The sequence below is a fragment of the Pimephales promelas genome, chromosome 16, assembly GCF_988280905.1.
Source record: "Pimephales promelas chromosome 16, fPimPro1.hap1.1, whole genome shotgun sequence".
Taxonomy (NCBI): Eukaryota; Metazoa; Chordata; class Actinopteri; order Cypriniformes; family Leuciscidae; genus Pimephales; species Pimephales promelas.
The window spans coordinates 22586348-22609908 of record NC_142784.1 but is presented as its reverse complement, the minus strand read 5'-3'; the positions used below and the strand labels follow the sequence as shown (position 1 = coordinate 22609908).

General features: G+C 39.8%; 2 protein-coding genes across 8 annotated transcripts in view; both read left to right on the top strand.

The window, feature by feature from the left end:
- The window catches only part of myo18ab (myosin XVIIIA b), a 101835-nt gene that overhangs the window by 22025 nt on the left and 56249 nt on the right, over positions 1–23561 (top strand). For 4 of the 7 annotated variants that reach the window (XM_089121237.1, XM_089121238.1, XM_089121236.1 and 1 more), the window contains exons 3-11: positions 14949–15014; positions 15938–16025; positions 16450–16556; positions 18912–19088; positions 19741–19951; positions 21580–21722; positions 22084–22184; positions 22352–22415; positions 22550–22694. In XM_089121237.1, coding sequence (XP_088977363.1) covers positions 14949–15014; positions 15938–16025; positions 16450–16556; positions 18912–19088; positions 19741–19951; positions 21580–21722; positions 22084–22184; positions 22352–22415; positions 22550–22694 — 1102 coding nt within the window. The remainder of the gene's footprint in view (positions 1–14948; positions 15015–15937; positions 16026–16449; positions 16557–18911; positions 19089–19740; positions 19952–21579; positions 21723–22083; positions 22185–22351; positions 22416–22549; positions 22695–23561) is intronic. The other 3 variants (XM_089121240.1, XM_089121241.1, XM_089121239.1) reach the window with 1 other exon arrangement.
- On the top strand, positions 7987–13853 carry LOC148973354 (uncharacterized). The gene is made up of 2 exons (XM_089121243.1): positions 7987–12792; positions 13771–13853. The coding sequence occupies exon 1, from the start codon at positions 10753–10755 to the stop codon at positions 11887–11889; it is 1137 nt and encodes a 378-aa protein (XP_088977369.1). The 5' UTR covers positions 7987–10752; the 3' UTR covers positions 11890–12792; positions 13771–13853.

The following is a 23561-nucleotide window of genomic DNA, read 5'->3' as shown; positions in this document are numbered from 1 at the left end:
TCCAAACTATCGGTATCAGCAGTTATAATGGTGATAAGTGAATATTTCAAAAATAAAATAAAAATGGACGAAACGCGCTTCAACCATGTCATGAGTGTTGGAGTTGTATAGTTTGTCCACCAGAGGGCACTCTATATTGTCCCTGTTGGCAACACGCGCCACACTGATCCAGGTTGCAGGTAGCTTATAAGGCAATGTAGGGACTTATTATTATTTTATCTATCAGAACATTAATATATTTTGATATTCCTCTGTTCTGTTGTAACTTGTGACAATAAAAGAATCAAGTTTCTTTTTAAAATGCATTATCATATTATTTTAGTTAAAACTCATAAATAACTAAATAACTAAATCTGTTTTAATGTTTTGTTCCGTGTTTCTGGGAAAAATAAAATAAAATAAAAATATCGGCCGATATATCGGATTTTAAAACCAACTAATATTTGTATCGGTATCGGCCTTCAAAATCCTTTATTGGTCAGGCTCTAATAAATAAAGTACATAATAAACTGCTATAAAAATCCCTAATTCAAAATATCATGCATGCACAACTGTTCATTCTTCTCTATTTCTGGCAATATAGGGAAAAGGAATGTTAAAATGTCTGTTTAGATCACAAATGGAGAATTTACACTGGTTATTATTTCAAACACCACCAAAGGATAAGATCAGAAGGATTAGATATCTGTGTCCTGTGCATGCCAGTTGTTGTGTCTCTCCCATCTGAGGTTACATTTAAGTTTGCAGTTGCTGGGATGGCAAAAGAGAAGATGGATGTGTAACCTTGCTGCCCAGTCTTGAGTTCATTTCCTCCAGGAATCTTTTGGTAATAATGAGGATGTCCTGCAGTAATGATCGGTGGAAATGAGGCCAATGTTGATATTGGTTCGGTAAGGGTGGGCAGTATGTGTGCTTTCCATCTCTAGACTGGACTCTCAGATTCTCTCATCTCTTCTACATGCACTCTTTCTTCTCTCTTTAAGGACTGATGCTGCAGCAGGTACCTTCTCCTCTTAAATTACTCATCATTTATTTTTCTACCTTCGGCTTCGACTCCCCTCAAGCTATCACTGCTGTGTGCCCGCACAGCGGTTTTGCTGATCTTGGTATGCAGGGTTATTTCTGGCTATAAGCGTCTCTTGCATTATGACTCAGGTTGATGTCAGCATCTTTGACAATGTCTGCTGAGCTCTGTACAGTCACCCTCAGGGCTGGCCATCATGTTTCTTTTTTTTCCTGTGGACGTGTGTTTTCTTGCAGTGAGGGGATTATGCACCGTCTGGGCTGTGATTAATGCGTTTATCTCTGTTTCTGGAGACAGCAAGATGATTTGCATTTATGATATAGACTAGAGGATTTGTTTGGGTGTGGAGTGTGTGTGTGTGTGAGTGTGAGAGAGAGAGAGAGAGCATGGATTCACTAATGTGGTTTTCACTAGTGCCACTGCAATTTCTCTGGGCATTAGGCAAGATTTTATTGTAAAATTGATCCTCATGTTTTCTAGGCATAAGTCTCTGTATTAAACCTTAAGCTTTTTCAATGTATATCCCTTAAATTCAATCTTGACCATGAGGGCCTTCATTGGGGAAACATTGTCCCTGAAAATATATTGCTTTTGCTCTGTAGCAGATAATGTACCATAAAGTAAGCTTGCTCAGCTTGATGGCTGGACTGAGACCTGCTGGTCCATCTTAGCTTAGCTGTTTGTGCCTGGATTCACTGGATTCCAAGACCTTGATCCCAACAGTGTACTTAGAAATGACATGTCTATCTTTTACACGTGAGCCATTTGCAATATCTTTTTCATCAAAATGTAATTTTTTGCATTGCAGGCATCACATTCCAATCAAGTGCAGGAGTTCATTTTAGTTTGTAGAGTGTTATTGGGCATGGGTCTGATATTAATCATTTATAACTCAATGTAAATGATTAAGATTTAATAACATATTTGTATAGGTTTCGGGTGTTTCAGAAGTCTGCTCACCAAGGCTGTATTTATTTGAACGAAAATACAGTAAAACGGTAGTATTGTAAAATATTACAATTTAAAATAACTTTTCTATTTTAATATATTTTGAAAAGTAATTTATTCCTGTGACAAGGCTCAATTTTCGACATTGTTACTCCAGTCTTCAGTGTCACATGATCCTTCAGAAATAATTCAGATTGCTGATTTGCTGCTCAAGAAACTGCTGTTCTTATTATTAATGTCTTGTTATATTCTAATTAAAACAGTGGCGCTGATTAAATATTTTTGTGAAAACCATGATACATTTTTTTTCAAGATTCTTTGATGAATAGAATAAAAAAAACCCCTGCATTTATTTCAATTTTTTTTTCAATTTTTTTTTCTAAGAATATAAATGTCTTTTAGACACTTGATCAATTTAATGTGTCTTCTGAATAAAAGTATTAATTTAATTCTTTCAAAGTTGTGAAGAATAATGTGTGTGTATTTATATTATCTTTATATACTCTTTCATACTTGATGCATCAATAAATAGGCAATATAGACAATAATGATAAATAGAAATGCATTTTAGTACTTTACATCACATTAATAAAATCTTCAAGTTCAAAGTTCTGTGGAGTCGGAGATAGAATCAGGGTTAGCTCTTCAGGGATCAGAGTGCATGCTGACGTTGTCAATGTTCTGCCAGTGCTGACAGAGTGCGTGACAGTTTTGGGCAGAGGTGAGAGTGTTCTCATTTGTTCCTGGCTGTTCTGTGTTGCATACCCTTCTCATTATCCTAGGCTGACAACCTCATAGTTCACATTCCTCTCCTCTTCCTCTCTGTCTCTTCCCTAGATTGGCCTGCAGTGTCAGCTCTGCTTCAGTCTGTTTCTCCCTCCCCCTCATCGTGTTCTCCCACACAGTTAGCAAGCTGCCATAGGGGTCCTTAAATCCACCACACAGACACATTGTGGGCGTGCTGTGTCCTCTTCAGGAGTCAGGACGTGCCGTAGCATAGACTCCTTGCACCACACCCCGAGCCGCCACAGGCCTGTACCAGCTCCATCTGCACTGCCTGTGCCATCACCTCCTCTGTCTCCTGCAGGGAGATTTCTGTATGTGAGACATGACACCCAATCGCCAGGCTTTTGTGTGCACTACCTGGAAAATGATAGCGGGAGTGAAAAGTACACCAGTGAAATGAGGTGAAAACAATCAGCCTCCCTTGACAGGGTGTGTTGACCACTGCTGGCTTCGGGCTACTTTTAAGAAGGGCTACTGCGCCCTCTTGTGCTTGTAAGCGTGAATGCCAATAGAGCGAGAATTGAAGTTTCGCCTCCTAGTGGCAGCTTGTGATGTTACAGCTATGAAAAAGCACTCCCCAACCTCTTTGCATAGAGGAAATGATTGATTTTGGCCGTGATTCTTGGCTAAGACCATGAACAGTGCAGGACAGTTTGAGCTCAGCTGTGCACTGCAGTTTCCTGTTGCTTTAGGAAGAACAGAGAATCATACTTTTTCTTTATTTTAGAAAAGAGAAACTTGCATACAAATAATATCAAAACAAACTAAACTATTCTATTTTGCTATATATATATATATATATATATATATATATATGTGATTTTTATTTGATCAAAAATACAGTAAAAATAGTAATATTGTGAAATATTATTGCAATTCGAAATAGCTTTTTTCTATATGAATATATTTTAAAATAAGTAATTTATTCCTTTGATGGTAAAGCTGAATTTTCAGCATCATTACTCCCAGTCTTCAGATCCCACGATCTTTGCATATGCAATATGCTGAATTGCTCAAGAAAGGATTTCTAATTATTATGAATGTAAAAGCAGTTGTGCATCTTAATATTTTTGTCAAAACCTGATACATTTTTTAAGTCAGGATTCTTTGGTTAACAATTACCACGGCACACCTGCAGGTAATAGATAGGTGCGTAGGAGAGAAGACCAAAAAAGTAAAAAAGTCTAAAAAAAAACCAAAAGGAAATCCTGCACACTATCAATACTTAAAAAGCATCTACAGATATTTATTAGCAATGTTTCGGTCTCATGACCTTCACCAGGCATATACAAAAAGATGCTTTGAAATCAGTCTTTCTTTGAAAGAACAGCATTTATTTGAAATGTAAAGTCTTTACTTAGAAGTCCCATGGACTACTATTTTGTAATTTTGGTTATTGACAGCTTCAGTCTCCATTCACATTTAAAAGAGTGAGAGATATCCTTAAAAACTTCATCTTATTTATATTTCCACAGTAGAAAGAAAGGCACATGGTGTCTTTGGTGGTCAGTTTTTGCAATGATATACATGTGTGTTCATTAGGTGTAAGCCACGGCAGCTTTTATTTCCAGTGTGCTCTGTGCTTTTGAAATGACTGTGTAGGAAGTGCCAAGGCCTTGCGTCATTTCCTCAACCTTCTCTCTCAGCGCTTCTGTTTTTCTCCTCCGTTTCCCCTCTCCGCCCTACACCTCTGTATCTCTCAGAGAGAAGAAGCGCTAAGCCAACGTTCAAGGCCTTGATGCTCGCTCCAACAACAAAGGTTGCACCAGCTACGTTCTTTGAAACCAGCAGACACCCTCACATGTGCACGCCTGCACTGGACCAACGTTTGCTCTGGAGCAGCTGAGCAGGAGAAGCAACAGCGGAGCTGTCCATCTCCCAGCCTACATTTTTGGGGGTGGGGAGAAAGCAGGAGAGTTGCAGCGGTGGTACTTGGGTTTTTTTTTTTATTTTTAGCCTCTTCCCGACCCTCTACCCGGACAGCTGTCTCTCTCCTCCTCCTTTTCTGACAGAGCAGCGTCAGGAATAGCCTATTGGTTTGCACCTCTCAAAAGGCTGCCGGTTAGTGTGACATGAGACTGCTGGTTCTCAGTACTCTTTCTCTGTCTCGAACACACACATTAATGCATCTCGCTGCTTTCGTCTGCCGCTCTGACCTTGGTAAGGGAGCAACGGTAACTGTTGGAGCTGCTGCAGAGGATCTCAGGTAAGGGAGCAGGCGTTGCTCATGGCCCTGGATGGGTAAATCTCTAGATCTAGGCCTGTGGAGGAGTCTGTTGGCTCAGAGTTCTGCTGCAGTCTGGACTCGGGCCTGCTGTGTCGCTTATTATAAGCTTGAGTGTGATGGCACGCCTGGAGCAATGACCGGGCCAGCTAGTGCTAATGCAGGATTCAATAAGTTTTGCAATTTCACGAATTCAAGTAAGAGTTTTCTTGTACTGTGGTGTGTTAATGTGGCTGGTTTGTTTGGATTGTGCGGTGTAATTTGGTATTTTGAGACTAGAATGGAGTGCTGGATTGGCATTTTGAGGTTAAGTGCTGAAGTCATCAAGCTCAAGTCTTTTGTTTGAGTTGGTTTGCTCTTGTGGGAAAAGGTAGTGCTATTATGTTTTGGTTATTGTACTCTATAAGATGAATGTTTCAAATGGGTCTTATTTTTGAACTTGTGTGTTTTTTTTCTTTTTGAACGGTTCTATGACTGTTTGAGTGTTTGATAGATGAAGTCAGTGGGTTATTTTGTGTATACAGTCATTGGATCATGCTTTACAGTCTGTCTGCATAAGGTTTTATTGATGTGGCCATAAACTTTCAGCTGTTCAATTATGTCTCTTTTGTTTGGCTAAATTGCTGTTGCTGGTTTGTATTTATTCTGTTTCGGTGTCGGTTTCTTCATTTCTCAGTTGAATTATAATTAGATTCATGAAGTAAATTTCATTTTGTTGGCTGAATTGCGTTTAATCTCCATAAAAGCCTAAATTGGCTGTGGCATATTAATTACACCCATTTGTTACTGTATGTGTCCTCAAGAAACATTGAGGATGAAAGCTGTTCAGGTCTACCTGTGTTGAGTGATACGACCACTTTTATTTACATATGTTACAGTCTTGCTATACATGGACAAATGAGGTATTTTATCATATTAACACTGTTAATTCAATTTTAATAGTTGTTACTACTAGAAATGTATCCAGTTGGGGTTTTTTTTTCCTGTTGGGGTGTTTGCTTTGTTTTTGGTTTTCAATAATTCTCTAGCTAACAGATTTAGCCATAATCAGTGTTTATGTGGTTGTAATCTTGCTATATAATAAAAATAATAATAGCTGTTGTTTTTATAATAATAATAATAATACCATTATTTATTATTATTATTAACAATAATAATAATATTTTAACCTTTATTAATATTATATATTTTTGACAGATTTTTGTTGCATATGAGAATAGGATATTTAAGGGAATCTTAATCCTTTTGATTTCTGCTTTCACAACAGGATGAAACATTTTGGTAATATTTTATGTAAAAAATGTTGCTGTGTTTTTTTTTTAAATCAATTTGATAACCCAAAGTTATCAATTTGTTACTGTTTGTGTTGCTAGCCTGTTGTGTGTTTTACGATGTGGGCAGTTTCTTGCCCATGTGTCTGCTCTTAAAATTGTCTGTGCTGTCAGTATCACAGTGCTCTGTTAACAGATAAGCATTCCACGGGTACCTTTTTATAGATGCAGTGTGTCTGATGGTTGGAAGGCCTGGAGAAGGGTCAGTGGTGGCATGAGGGGCTTCATGGGAGTTCAGAGTGGTGATCTGGATATGGAGTTAGAGGACGGCAGTTACATTTGACAAGCCTAGTGGGAGATCCCAAAGTAATCCATACAGCTGAGCTGATGCCGTACAATGCGGTGACAATGAAGTGAAACTGCTTTGTGTTTACAAACAAACAAATTAAGATTCTGTCATTTACTCATTCTCATTTCATTCCAAACCTAAATAAGTTTGTTGTGTGGAACTCCATGTGGAATGAAAGTTTTAAAAAATTAAAGTGTCTAAGCCAATGGGCTTTCAAGCTTCTAAAAGAACAAATAAGTACTATAAAATAGTCAAAATGTTGTGTGTGTGCTATATTTTTTTGTGCTTTTGTGCAAATGATGCACCATTAGAATATATGCAAATATGAATTTTCAGAGGGTGTATGGTGTCTTTAAAAGGTCTGAGGCATAGTTGACTTGCATAGTTGAGTTGGTCCATAGTAAACAGGCTTCAGTTGGATGGAAGTCAGACTGCAGCTATACAATGAGCCCCCCATAGGTCTGTCATGTGTCTCTTGTCTCTCATATTTATATAAATATCCTTACTGGATTTGCCTCAAGTTGCACATTGTTTAATCATCTCTTTCTACCCAACAGAGCCAAGAACCTCCTCTTCTTTCCAGCATTGTGGGTCTTGTTTACCTGAAGTTTGTGACCTCACTTAACATAACTGTGAAGACCAGCATCCATTGTGCCAGCTTCTTGTCTGCTGGTCCCTCCATCTGTCACTCATCTTTCCATCCCGCCCTCCCTCCTCCATCAAACCCTTACCCGGCCCAGCCCATGACAGCAGCGTTGCCAGCATGGCATTCTCATCACGCTTTTCCTTCTGGGAGCAAAAGGAAAGTGATGTTCCATTCTCCATTCTCATCTTTCTGCACTGTGTGACATCAGCGGGGTGGTGTGCATGAAACGCACCAATGATCTCACTTTTAATCTATCTGTGGCAATGTACTGGGGTGCCTTATGCACGGTTCATGAACGCACAGTTGCTAACAGCCACTGTTTAGGGCGTGCACATGTATTTGTGTGTTCTAGGCAGATGGAAAACATGAATCACTGTGTGAAAATGACCGGTGTGCTTTAGTAGTGCTGTAGTTCACCAGCGCTCCGCCATTGCTCTTTTGATTACATTTTGAAAAGCTTCCGCTGACTGGAACATGGCAGTACACTAATGCCACTGCTTAAAATGGCAAGCACTGTAAATTGGTGCCTCATTAGGCTTCAAAATTGTTACATTTTCTGCATATCTTGGTCTTTAAAAATGTCCTGCATGAAATGTGTTGGACACATCTGCATAATAGCTTCAGCATGAACTTATTGTTCTAAATCAAATGCAAATGACCTTTTTACATGGACCTTTTATAGATCAAAGAAGAGAACAAGCCAATCCCCAAGAGTTCAAAAGACAATGTAAGTGCCAAGATATTGTGCATCGATCGTACTAACAAATTAAGTCTCACAGCTCTTTTATAATGCTCTCACAGAGAAGAGATGCACTTATAAAAAGTGAAAAATTGAAAAGCACTCTGTCTATTTGTCCTTAGTGACGTGTCTAATTGCATATTTTCAGTTATTATTTTCAGAATAATATGCTGTCAGTTCCAAGTCCCTCTGTTTTGACACAGGATGCAGAATTGTTGTCACAGGAAGCCTGATTGAGTGGCTGCTTCAACACTATTTTTGAGAAAGAGTATTTAAGAATAGACAAGTTATGTCTTAACAGATTTTTAAAACATCTTTTATTTATGTGGACTGCTGCATTGTAATTTACCTCTAAATGGTGTTGGCATGAAGATGGAGGAGTTTGTTCGATTCTTTAAGCTGTTGATTGACGTGCAGAAGTGCACACCACACGCTATGCTTTGAGTGGGAGGGCAGTGGTTAAATAAAGAGCCTGATTTAAACAAACTTCCTAAATATCACTAAAGCACCTTAAAGGTCTCCTGACATGGAGTTATTTCATTATTTTATAATGTTTCCTGGCTTGCCCTTATAGTGTTAGTATGTTTTTTAGATCAAAAATAGTCATAATTTAGAAATAAAAGGCATTTTTCCTTGCCTGATTTTAGCCTGTGATTTGAACGCTCTGTTTGAAGGGGCGTGTCTGCTCTGGGATTCAGTGTAACCGCCCACTGCTGTCATTGGCTGACGTGCTTGCATATGAAATAGCTACATATTACATGTGTAACTCTCTCGAATATTTTTACTACTGCTATTACACGTTTTTGCTACTGCAGCTATCGAGATTAAATCGAATTGTGAGAAGTTTTAAAAGTATTTAGATCTGTTCCCATTACAAAAAAAGTTGCCGTGATGACCATTGAGCAGCAGATGAGAGTCTGTGTTGATCACGAGAATGAAGATCTTCTCATTGCAATGCAGTTTCTGCATTCTCTCTAATGCTTTCACCAATGCAAACACGATGATGTACAGACAGTAAGAGCATGTAACGTGCATCATTGATTTCATAATGAGTTGTCGAGAAGATAAGCGCTGTGTGGAAAGATTGTTCTTTGATCGCTTTTTTATTTTCATCCTACTAAAAGAAACAATGTGAATTTGATATTTTAGTCACTGGCTTGACTTAATCATAAATGGTATTGAATGATTTTGTGAGAAAGATTACATGTCTGAACTTGAACAATTAAGCTACACATCAGAAATTGTTGCTGGATAGCTCCATCAATTTATTTGCAGGCGTTCATCGAAGCCAGTTCTATATTGGCCCTAGTTGAGGAAATAGTCGTCGGTGAAATGTTTTGACCATACAAAACTTTGGGAAGTTGTGTCGGCGCATTTCCAGAGAAAATTAAGTGAACCCATTGTTTCTTCAGAGGCTCGGATGAAGGAACTAAAAATACTTTTGTGTTCATTTGTACATCCGAACTGTGATCAACTGCCATGCTTCACTCGTTTGCAAGACATGATATCTCTCGAGGAAAAACTCAAATCGCGCTCGCGCGGCCAGACTTCCTAGCTCATTTTCTCATGTGCGAGCCAAATTCTCTAGGCAGGCAAAGAGGAGAAAGGGGAGGTACCTTTCTCCGTATGAGGTCAAACAGAGGAGATTCAAGATCAGCCCATCTGAGATTTCATTTTTTCAAAGGCAGGGAAAGATAGACAAAGCTCGGTTTACACCAATTGAAATGTTTAGCCACTGGGGTACAGGCTAAGGGAACTTATACTAATGTTAAAAAACATCAGAAAATGAAGATTTCATGTGAGGGGACCTTTAATCAAAATTCTGCCTCAGTATGATTTGAAGTGTTAGAGTGTTTGACAACAGCCTGAACATTTCATTTCTGTTTTTTTAATTTTTAATAATTAGAAATTTGTTTTTTAATAATAGAAATTTGTTACATTTGAAAGCAGCAAGTTTCTGGTAAAAATACATGGTGTTTATATTGTAGATTAAAATAGCTTGGGCAGCTGTGTGCTATGTGCAAAAGATGGACAGATGAACATTATCTATACAGTGTGTGTATTATGTGTGTATTAGAGACAGCATGGTAGGGAGCAAGATGTCTGCTTGGAGAAGTGTTGTGTGAATAATTTTTAAGAGCAAAAAGTGAAGAAGTATATTTATGTGATAGTTCACCTTTGCAGTCCTGGTTCTCTCCTGCTTACAAGGTGATTGTATTATATGACAATAGAAACCAGCATTCTACTTCCCTTTCTCTTAGTTTGAGTTTGGTAGCCAAGGTTTTTTTTTTTTTGGTGAAGAGACAATATTTACAGCATTAAATGTACTATTGGAAGACAGTCATCTGAAGAAGTTTAATCTCCCAAGAGAGTTCTAGATTCAGAGATCTTTTTACTCTACCTTCAGTGGTGCCAAGTGGAATATGTAGATGGGAACAAGACAGCATTACATGATCTGCATTACATGAGTATTTTGAGATTGTATGTAATTTAAAGTGTTATATATTGATTTAGCAATTGGTTTGCCTTCTCAGTGATTGAATATCTTTCTATCCTTCCTCACTGACTTGTACATGTATCTGCCGGATGAGTAGTCTGACAGCGATGGAAGCCTGAGTAGCCGCTCCCAGTCAGTGCCCAGCCTGGAACCTGGCAGAGGCCTACTACGTGCCAAGAGTCCTCAGCCTGTTTGGGACACAACTACAGAGGTCCAGTCCCAGTCTCAATTCAGGCGGGTCAAGAGCCCCTCACCCAACAGAGAAAAGATGGCGACCAGCAAGTTTTCTGAAGTGCCCAAGATGCCAGAGCGCTTCAAAAGCCCTGAGCCTTCTCGAGCTTCTTTGAGTCCTGAACCTTTTTTGAATGGAGAAAGCAAAGTGAATGGTGCTCTCAATGGAAGTGTCAAGACTACTGCAAGTGCCAGCCAGCCAGAACTCACAGAGGACTTGCAGGGTGGGACCCGTAAGAAGGTGGTGAAGGTGGTGCGCAGGGTGGTTAGGAGGGTACTTCCTACTGAAGAGGACAGGGCAACAATCCCTGCAATGTCCCCAGAACCACCTATACCAGTTTTAGAACCACCAAAACCTGAACCAGCATCTGTACCAAAAGTTGTGAAAGTGCCTGTGTTCTCCTTCAAACATGATACCATAAAGAAGGAAGAAAGAGATGATATCTCTGCTGGACTGACTAACTTGATGACGCGAGGCAGGACCAGGGAACCTCGTCATCGGATCCGCAATAATGAGCCTGCTGAAAAAGAGGATGTGAAACATGTAGAGAAGTCTGAAGAGAAGGACATTTCTGAACCAGCACAGAATAAAACTTTGCCCAAACTAGAAGCCTCCCAGACTCTAAAAGTAGAGCAACAGACTTCAGCTTCTGCTACTACCTCAACAACACATAAGTCACCTGTTTCACCACCAATAGGATTCATCCCAGCCTCCAAACCCAATCCACTCTCTCCCCCATCAGGATTTGTTCCTACAACAAAACCCATAGGATTTGTCCCAATCTCAAAAACATCTACTCTTTCCCCTCCAGCAGGCTTTATTCCTACTCCAAAACCTTCTCCTAAGACCCCTGCTGGAGGAGATATTCAAATAGCTCCTACCGTTTCTACACCTTCAGTTCCTATTCCAGATCCCAAAACGTTGCCTGTTATCCCCAGTTCTACACCTGCTGTCCCAGCTGCTAACTGTGCTCCAACCGCTCCTGGTAAATCCAACACCCTTAAACCCCCAGCCCTCAAAACAGATCAGTTTGCCCCTCCATCAGGGTTCATTCCTACCCACAAACAGATGCCTATGAAGAAACCAGAGGTATTGGTCACAGTGATTACTTGGCTGCATGGATTGCTGTTTGAGGAGTGCACTAACGTGTATGCTGTAAATGGAACACAGTAGTGCTAATTTTAGCTAATTTCCCAAAGTTTAGCTGTTTACATTGTTTGTTTCTTTTTTGCTCAAAACACTTTACCTGCATGTTTCCTTATGATTTGTAGCTCTCTGAAGTGTTTTTGAAATGTGATTTTAGTTGTTTGACAGAAGCCTTCTCCTGAGGTTCTTACTGTCTCTGAGTTGCCTTTGAAGTCTCTGGCCTTAACTGTTCAGGCCAGGGCTTATGGTTCCTGAACGTTACCATTGGGAAACCAGCTTTAATATGCTGATCTTGCAAATCAATGCTGTAGTTTAAGGCTGTTAGTAGATCAAGTCACCTCAGAGGCCCACAGAGCAACATCATAGACCAGAGATCTCATGGATCTTGAACTTGTTTAGTGTTGTGGACGTTGAATGGTTGGTTTGGTTCTTTGGTTGGAATCGAGAGTGGTGGACTAATCTGTTTCTGGTTGTATGGTTACTGACGTCAATCCCTTAAACAACTTGACTTTTGTGACACTGTGTGTGGTTTTGGGTGTGAAGGTGAACACGACCGTACGTATGCAACCAACTCCAGCAGGGAGACCTTCTCCTGGAAGCATTTCTAAACCCACTCTACCAACCTTGTCCAAAAAGGTGTGTTCACGGTTTGCAGTGATTAGATGACATGCCCATATAGTTCTCGAGGAAGGGAATGCAGCATGGCTAACATAAACACTCGTGACTTTGCTTGCTCTCAACCAGGTTCTGTCTAAAGCTTTGTTGGTTGGCTACTGTTGGCTACTCTACACAACATGTCTCATTAACAAAGCCATGTGCTTAGTCTGACTTGGACTCACCTCTTCTTGGTGGTTTGACCTATAGGAGAGTCCGCCACTGAGTCCCACTGAAGAAGCACAGAGGCGGCTGGAGAGGATCTTCGCTGCAACTGTAATGCCCATCCGTTCCTCCTCTTCCTCTTTTCACTTATCTTGTCTTCATTCCTGCTTCTTTGTCTTTCTCATCTCTCTCTCTCGCTCTCTCTCTGGTGCTAAAATGCTTTATTCAGACTGTATTACAGTATGTGTCTCTCACTGCACTGGCTGTAGGCCTATAAATAGAGCACTTTAAAGCCTGAAAGTGTTTATGCTGACTGAGTACTCATGGGGAAATAGTTTAATACACTGCATTGTTAATGAGGAAAAGGGATTTTAAGGACATTAATTTGAGCAAAGCTCATAGTGCCTTCACATCTAATGATTCTTAACGCTGTCTCTTAAAAAAAATAATGTATGAATTCATTCCAAACTTTAGTGAGCTGCCTACCTAGACACTGTGAATGCAGTTCCTTAAATCCCTTTTAAAAACAGCTGCAAAGTTTTAAACAAGCTAGCCCAAGACGACAAAACTTTGGACGATTTGTGTGGTGTTTTAAACAAAAAAAATTCAAACAATTCAAAATGGCAGACAATTTGAGAAAAAACACTTTTCAGTACAAAATTCTGTTCATAAAAAAAAAAAACATTTAAAAACTATTTACCCAACTTTGTATTTATGCTATGTATTTTTTGTGCATAGAGCATGGTTGCCTTAGTGACATGGTGATACAACTTTGTAGCTCAGCATTCTGCTCTAATGTCTACTGAGCTTTGAGGCTATTGTTTTTGTTTTTGATAAGTCTCTCAAACCCCATGTCTGTTTTTAACCTGTCTCTTCCTATTTATCACAATTTCATGCATTTTTTCCATTTGCTATGTGGTGCAGTATCACTTTCGTATCTAGTAAACAGGTTTTTATGGTTCAGGCATGCCCATCTCACCTCCATGTGCCTGCTGTCCTTTCATCTGCGGGTACATGTCTCATCTTTACCTCTCTCTCTCTCATCCACTGCTGTCTCTGTGGCTGTGATTGTTTGGCTGGCTGGTGTAGCTGGAACCTGTGGCCAGTGCCTCAGCGTCGTCTCAGGTACAAGGCTCTTGTACTGGAGTGGCCGGAGTGTGTGCTCGTGTGGCCTGTCGGAGTGTAAGCCCTCTGTTCCTCTTTCTAACTCACCCCCCACCCTCATTCATGACTATACTTTTGTGCTTGCATTATCAACTTTTTTTGTGTGGCAAAAATAAATGTTTACATTTTCTATCAAGACTTGATAAATGATAAATATTTGGCTAACTGAACCCCATTTTTATATATATATATATATCATATCTTTGATATAAGGATTGTCTGCTTGTTCATTGCTTATGAATGATCATTTTTAGCCAGTGTTTTTGCAGCGCATGATGGCTCAGGGTTAGCTGTAACTGAATGAAAAAAAAATAGGGCAATATGTTAGTGATTTTGCTTCTGCTGTCCAGATGGTCAACTTATAAGTGAATATCAGTGGATAAGCCTTCTTATTGAAGACTTTGATTTATGAGCGTTGCCTGTTGCCATCTCATGCCTCAGGCTCTGAACATTATCTAATTTATGTATTGCCTCACATCACTAACATAGTGTCTTTATAAATCCTTATATCACATTGCATCACCTCTGTCTGTTGATGTTTGTATCAGTCGTATATTTTCAGAGATTTCATTTTTAATATTTATACTCTCATACAACATGTGGAACATTTAATAATATAATTGAATGCAGATGTAGAAATCTACTACATGTTGAATCACATGACATTATTCATAACTGCAAGTAATTATATATAATTAATTATTACATATTTTATTATATATATATATATATATAAAGTATGGATTATATATATATATATATATATATATATATATATATACAAAGTATATAAATACATATATATCGAGAGAGAGAGAGAGCTAGCGAGAGAGGTTAATTATGACCTATTCTTGGCAGGTTTTATAACATTCTCCCTGCTGAATGTTTATTTTATACCCATTACCTCCCAGAGTATGACAGTGCCTTATATCACATGATCAATAAACCTTTTTATTCACAGGATGCTTTAAAATGCTCTATGTGTGGAGCTGAGGCAGGCTATTAAATTGATAAATGAGTGTGTTTTTGAGAGATGCACATGATAAAGTGTTATGATGTCTAACGCTGCTCTTGCCCCCTCATGCTGGCCTGCCGTCTCACAGGGACAGGTGGAGGAGGATCCCGTGGCAATCCTAAAGGCAGACCATGCTGCTGCCGCCCAGCCTAAGGTCTGCTTTCTGCTGTGTGTGTACTGTAGTTGCCTAATCCCAACCTTGACCTATTGTGTCAAACTCGCCCTTCTGTTGTGGAGTGTTGTGTTCGCACCCATCCCATTTCATCGATACAAAGACCCCAGCTGTAGAGGCTATAATTATGAGACACCCAGATGGAAAAACATAACAGCAAAACAGACAATCTGGAAAATACCCTAGTAATATGGGTTCATCTAACTTTTTAATAGAATTGGATTGTTATTAACTTGCACTGACAGTGGTTGTGCTGTTGTGTTTCCTACCCTTCCTTCTCATGTGTCACTGTACTTGTAGAGTCAGAGTGTACTGGTTTATCTACAATCATCACATCGTATACTAACCAAACACCAGAGGTTAGAAGCATGTGAACTGGAACACAACTCCATCCCATCAATGGATCAACTGATATACTATCTCTCACTGTCAGCCCTTCACAGCGGTAGAGTTCATGTTCAGACCCGTGTGTGTAGGTCAAGCATGAGTGCAGTGGAATCAGACATGCCCAGACAACCAGAACATTGAGCTTGTAATCTGACCCTATCCATCATTTGAAGCCAGAGTTGGCTTCATCTACACCTGCAGTTCAACTCACCCCATCTTGCATGACAGCCCACAGCATTTCAAGCTTATTTACCACTATAGACGTTGGGAAACAATGCTCTTATTGGCTGATCTGGGACCTGTTTGTACCTTAATAGTTATTCTGTTAGCAGATGTCTCAGATCAGGGTTAAAATATACCATTTTGTGTCATTAAGTGATAGCAGTCCTTTTCCCATAAGTGTGGACTAATGCATGCTGTGGATTTGAAGCGTCAGTGATGTTTCTGGTCAAAGGCCTGTGTAAATTCACAAATAATGAGTTGTTCATTACTAATGGCTGGTGGTGTTTTCTTCACAGGTGAAAACAGAGGAGCAGATTGCTGCAGAGCAAGCATGGTATGGCTCGGAGAAAGTGTGGCTGGTCCACAAGGATGGATTCTCTCTGGGTTAGTACAAAAAACATGCAAATTGAACTCTGCATGACTCAAACTTTGTTATTTTAAGTTTAAGACAACATGAAATGGCATTCTCTGCTCATTTAACTTCAATAATTTGACTTATTCATGTGGGGAAAAGAATATTCAGCTAGAGTTGCAGAGAGAGTCATTTTAAAGATAAGAGAACATTACATTTCGATGAAAGATTATGGAAACATTTACTCTTTACGGGTTTTGTGCACTTATGTTTTGCATAAAATAACACCGGGGACATTTATTAAGAAAGGGAGTCAATTTTTCGATTTTTCTGTCATTTTTAACTTAGAATAAGGAGTGATTTAACAGCACTACAATATTAGAAGTCAATTGTAATTTTGTTCCGCAATGATGTTTTGTGCAGTTACGTTTACTATGTTCTCTGGTATTCTCACAGCTACAGTGATGAAGACGGAGACTGGCAGTTTACCAGAGGGGAAAGTAAAAATCAAACTGGAGCATGATGGGACAGTACTGGACGTGGACGAGGATGACGTAGAAAAGGTCCGTTTTGCAGGCTTTTTTATTGTGAACAACTCATCCATGCATGTTTCACTACTTCTGTTTTATGTTTTTTTAAATTAACAATAACTTATTCTAATTTCACTACACATTATAATTTAATTTCGAGTTGTTTTTTTTTTCTAAAATGTGGACCATAGTTAAAAGGGCTTGTGTCTGCTATTGTAGGCTCATTTTTTAAATTTAATCAACTAGCCTACTACTAGACGCAAAAACTGGGTGACAGTGTGATGAGACGTATATGCTCGGACAGATTCGTCTCGAAGTCGCGCATCTTCGGAGGCTCCAGGCTAGCTGCCAAGCTTGAGGCTCCAGAACTGCACCTGATAGAATATGCGATATACCAAGATACTACCATATTTTTTCAAAAGCAGAACGTGGAGATTAAATCATCCACGATCAAAAATCATGATATCGCTAAGCATAAGTCTATAAAACGACTGTTATCGTGTCTGAAAACAAACACTAACGGAGTTTACAAAACTGTATCGCACGTGTGCTACAGGCGTACATTTATTTATCGCACAGACCAATCTTTTCGTAGATATATGTCGTGCTGTACAGGACCCTTTTTAATGAACATTTGGCGTAGGTCTATAGGCATAGAGATATATGAACATCTTTGCCAAGCGCAAAACCAGTACAGAAGTAATCAATAAATTAATCGGGGAAGGTCATGTCTTTTTTCCACAATCATTTTACAGGATCATAGAAATATGTATTGCTGGCGAAGGGAGGGTCAAGTCTATTTTGACTATAGATATCAAAATCTATAGTATCTCCTTAAATAAAAAACAAACAGTCCTTTAAATTCATCAATCTGGTGCACTTTGAGAGTTCAAATTAAGAGCTTCAACCCATGTTCAGTGTGCAAATTGATTGTGCATTGACTTGTATCAGAACTTTATATCACTGATAAGAGGTTTGAGTCCCCTTCGGTCTACATTACAATACATAATAATAATAATAATAATAATAAAGTTTTAATAAAATAATAAAAAAGTTTTTTCCTACTTTCGATACTTGAAAGACATCAGTCAAGCTTTTATTTAGGCGGAAAACAAGTTTACAAACGCGTCCCATTACAAATGCTGAAATGCTCATTACAAATGGTGAAATGCTGAAATGCCCATTACAAATGGTGAAATGCTGTAATTTTCAACTATGCAAATGTGAAAATAATGCTGAACTGGTGGCTGTTATATTCCAAAATGTACGCTAAAGTTAGCACATTCACAGATGAGGTTAACTGCGAATTGACTGAGTCTGAGATGCGGAGCTGATAACGTGAAGTGCGCACTTCTCTGCACAGCGTAGTCAGTCTTTTGCGATTTTGATATGGACACAATTCTAGTTTGTTTTACATCGATGTCACAAAACACGACGTTAAAAGATACACATTCTACTTAATGAATGGGAAGCACTGAAATCTATTTGTTGTGGCCTATGTTGTTATTGTGGGTGGCTTGCTTCCACAAATAAATCAATGTATGGGAAACACCTGACTGAATTACTTGCTACACTAGTCATGCAGTGCTGGTTTTTGAGTGCTGCCAGGAAATAGAATAGAAAACATGCACAACACGATCTCATCTAATTTCATCACTTACAGTTCAGATTGCAGACTCGCAATGGAAAACAATGATTCCTTTCACTGTGGCACTGTGGATTCAAAACCAGAATAGATATGTACAGTATTTAAATGAACCTTAAGGTTTGCAGGGCTCGCCCACAGGATTATTTGCAGATCTCTGCTTCTATCTGGCCTGAATCCAGAGGGTTAGACATGCACAGGTGGGCCCTGGGTACATGCAGAGGGTGGGAGAAATTGAAGACAGGATATGGGTCATAGAGAAACAGGTGTGATTTGACCCAATTTTTTTAATGGACAGATTGATTAATATAGACACATTCAGGTCTAATAGAATAGTTTGGGAGGTCAGTGCTGCCATTTTCAGAGTTTGTACTATTAGGCCTTGATGAGACATATGTTGGGAGATATTATCAATTCACTTACTGCCTGGCTCAGTCGCTTAATTTGCATACCCCCCGGTGAAGGCCGGCTGGAAGCTGATGATTTCCATAATGTCAAGGCTGACCTCAAATCAAGTTTTTGAACCGTCTGTTCAATGAGGGACTTGCAAAGCTCGATCCAGAGTTAGCTTGACAAGTTTTAAATTGCATTCAACACTTGAAGTCTTGAGGCTATTATGGTTGAGGCACCTCAATTTAAAACTCTCACTCTCTTTTTTTGCCATATTAAGGAATTTTTCCACTCTTCCCATTCATGCTTTTTTGCATTTTATGACCTTTAACATTTTAAACCCCTCAACCCAGGCGAACCCGCCGTCATTTGACCGCTGCGAGGACTTGGCAGCTCTGCTCTATCTGAATGAGTCCAGTGTCATGCATTCTCTGCGCCAGCGCTATGGAGGAAACCTCAACCATACACACGCCGGACCCAACATGGTGATCATCAACCCTATTAGCGCCCCCTCCATGTACTCGGAGAAGGTGAGAGCCATTGCATGTTATCTTTCACACTCCCCACATCCAAAGCAGCTTACTTCTCTATGGTATCCGAATACAGAATATTCATTGTTACAGAAGGTGGAAAATACTCACATAACCATCTTTTTCTTAATTAAATACATTATTTCACGACAGTATGTGATTATAGACAGAGCTATTCAATGTGGCAGCAATGCATTATGGGTACTATATTTTATACAGCCCCATAACCCTTCATTGGTTAATCGCAATAGGAAATGGGCAGCAGAAAGCTGCTAATGAGCTTTATTGGATTTCATGCAAGATAAAGTACCAGCCATAAATTTTTTCCGCAATCCAGAAGTGCATTTCTTTTGGTCATCTGTCCTAATTAAGTAAGTATCTGTCTTAATAGATGAAACTATGATATATATGAAAATGTTATTGTACTTGTGCCTGAGAGACATTCGCACCAACGTTCTTTTCAAATTAACAGCTATTGATTTCCTTTCATTGGAAAATTGATATTTATGGGTTTACATTTGAGGCTTTCATTATTGACTTTTCTGTTGTACAGAAAATAAATGCTCTGTAACACATTACGATTCTTAGATTATTAACTCGGCCTAATGTTTTTCGGGTGTGTTATGTTTATTTTTTCTCTCTGTCATTTCAGGTGATGCACATGTTCAAAGGCTGTCGACGGGAGGACACAGCCCCTCATATATATGCAGTGGCCCAATCCGCTTACCGAAACCTTTTGACAACAAGACAGGACCAGTCCATTGTGCTTCTGGGAAAGAGCGGCAGTGGCAAGACCACAAACTGCCAGCATTTAGTCCAGTACCTGGTGTCCATCGCTGGCAGCACCGGAAAGATTTTTACTGGTACTTTCAATCACCTACCAATTAACCCGCCCATCCATTCACCCACCCACCCACTCAACAACCAACCTATCCATTCACCCACCTACCCATTCACCCACTCAGCAACCAACCTATCCATTCACCCACCTACCCATTCACCCACTCAGCAACCAACCTATCCATTCACCCACCTACCCATTCACCCACCCACTCAACAACCAACCTACCCATTCACCCACCCACCCACCCACTCAACAACCAACCTACCCAACAACCAACCTACCAATTCACCCACCCACCCACCCACCCAACAACCAAACTACCCACTCAACAACCAACCTACCAATTCACCCACCTACCCATTCACCCACCCACCCACTCAACACCCAACCTACCCAACAACCAAACTACCCACTCAACAACCAACCTACCCATTCACCCACCTACCCATTCACCCACCCACCCACTCAACAACCAACCTACCCATTCACCCACCCACCCACTCAACAACCGAACTACCCCCTCAACAACCAACCTACCCATTCACCCACACACCCACTCAACAGCCAACCTACCCATTCACCCACACTCAACAACCAACCTACCCATTCACCCACACTCAACAACCAACCTACCCATTCACCCACCCACCCACTCAACAAACAACCTACCCATTCACCCAATCTCAACAACCCACCCACTCAACAACCAACCTACCCATTCACCCTCCTACCCACTCAACAACCAACCTACCCATTCACCCACCCACCCACCCACTCAACAACCAACCTACCCATTCACCCACCCACCCACCCACTCAACAACCAACCTACCCATTCACCCACCCACCCACCCACTCAACAACCAACCTACCCATTCACCCACCCACCCACCCACTCAACAACCAACCTACTCATTCACCCACCCACCCACCCACTCAACAATCAACCTACCCATTCACCCTCCTACCCACCCACCCACTCAACAACCAACCTACCCATTCACCCACTCAACAACCAACCTACCCATTCACCCACTCAACAACCAACCTACCCATTCACCCACTCAACTAACAACCTACCCATTCACCCACCCACTTAACAACCAACCTACCCACTCAACAACCAACCTATTCATTCACCCACCTACTCATTCAACCACCCACCCACTCAACAACTCATTCACCCATCCACCTGAACCTAGAAAAAACAATATACCTTAAGAATTGCTAATTTTGGCCAATACAATATAATTGAGCAGTTCAATTTTTATCTGCATATTATTTCACCATGTGCTTGAAAAGCTTGAACAGCCTGTGGTAAAGGGTGAATGGAAGGGTGTCATGTGGTCACTGGAAATGGGCTCATACAGTGTGGCGAGAGTGAGAAAGCTGGGAAGAGGGTGATAGATGAGGGCTGTGCTAATGATGCCCATTAAAGCACTCTGATAATTAGCCATCATCAAAGCCTGCTCAGCCCCAGCTTGATCAATAATGACCTAATGAAGACTACAGTGCTCATCAACTATACTATTAAAGAGGCTGTGATGTTATCTGCATGTGTTCAACTCTGAATGCAGGAGCCTCTCTAGTGCGGTCACATTAAGGATTGAGTCCTTAACAGTTAAATATTTATGTGCGTCTCTTCCAGCTGAGAAATGGCAAGCGGTCTACACAATCCTAGAGGCCTTTGGAAACAGTGCCACCTCCATGAACAATAACGCAAGCCGCTTTTCCCAGATCGTCTCGCTGGATTTTGACCAGACTGGTCAGGTGGCCTCTGCCTCCATCCAGGTTTGTGGATATACATTATCACTATACACTATCTGCTCACCCTGTCACCATTATTTCCCATTTGTTAAGGTACTGCTCAGTTTCATAAATAATATAAATAAAACAATTTGCAATTTAATGAACACTCATACTAATTAGCTGTCTTATAAACTGTTTTAATAATAATAATAATAATATGGTATCATCTTAATAGACATTTATTAATATTTAAAAAATCCACAAAAATTTTGGAAAAGCCACCCATTTTGTGCAATAATTCCCCTACTGTAAAGGTATAATAATTTGTTTGTTCTCTTCAGTTGTGAAGTTGTGTTAACTTTATACATTTTAGGACTCATGAATTTCTTTCTTTTATATATAGACCATGCTGCTGGAGAAGCTGAGGGTGGTGAAGCGACCAGAGACTGAGTCCACTTTTAATGTCTTTTACTACATGATGGCTGGAGCAGACAGCACAGTCAGGTGAACTCAACATCATATTATGCAGATTGAAACCAGTGAACTTTTGCTATTTAATTGGATCATTTATTTTGTCTGAAAAAGCTTTCAGACAAATTTAAAGCACTATTAAAGACATCTATATTGACTGTATGATTTAATACCTTGATTGTATTTCCACTTTACCGCAGAACGGAGTTGCATTTTAACCACTTTGCAGAGAATAGTGCTTTTGGGATTGTGCCTCAAACTAAGGTTAGTTTTAAATAGATGGAGTTTGTCAGCAGCTGAGAAAAAATCATTAAAAAAAATATTGGGGTTTTTAAAATATTAGCATTCCCATTTAATATTCTTTGTGTGTGTGTGTGTGTGTGTGTGTGTGTACACAGCCTGAGGACAAGCAAAAGGCATCACAACAGTTTACTAAACTGCAAGCAGCTATGAAGGTGCTGGGCATTTCCTCTGATGAACAGAAAGCTCTGTGGCTCATCCTTGGCGCCATATATCATCTTGGAGCTGCAGGGGCCACCAAAGGTAATGCTGCGCTGTGGTGCATCATAAAGTGACTTTCAAGCAAACCCAAGTCACTTATAATCGTAAACCCCCTTAGCAATGCGTATTTATAAATCTTAATTTCTTGCTTTGATTCTACGTCTCCCCTTTTAAGCCCTGCACTGCTGTCTCAGTGCTAATTTAGTTCACAGAAGCATTCGACAGCTTTCTTTTTACACATGATCCGAACTGGAGAGCATTAATGAGATGAAGCATTTAAAGTGCCTAACAAGCACAGAAACAGAGCTTATTAATTAAGGCCGTCTTACTGTCTGCGTACTGAGCTCAAACAGAGAACAGACAAGCAGCTCAGGAAACAGTTTGATGCCAAGGAGTTTAGAGATATGTGCGTTTCTTTAGCTCTAATGAGGATGTATGGCTCAGTATTCACAGTCATTGATATCACTTCCCCCTCTTGCAGTCAGATGTGGATGTATTAATAAACCTTTTAATCACTAGACTCCAAACTGGACTCTCTACATGCTGTTTTCTAAAGCCCACACATTCATGGCAAACTTTATAAAAACTAATTAAATCATCATGGAAATTTCCATAGAGAATATACCCCCCTTTTTTTTTTTTAGCTCTAAAACATTTATTTTACTATAAATTGCTCATTTTGTGAGTGAAATTTCTATAAAAGTATTATTTATTGACAATTTTCCAGTAAATGGTTAGGTTATGTGTGTAGGGGCTTGAATTTGAATACATGGCCTTCTGTCTGTCTTGATTTATATGTAATGTTTACTAGTTTGTTGCTGATATATTGTTACTGTAGTCACTAAGTTCCTTGGTGTCTGCAATACATTCATTCGTTCTAGTCTGGTACTTTCTCCTGTACCTGCATGC

Coding starts and splice junctions, on each gene's coding strand:
- LOC148973354 (XM_089121243.1), top strand. CDS start 10,753: ATGGCGACCAGCAAGTTTTCTGAAGTGCCCAAGATGCCAGAGCGCTTC.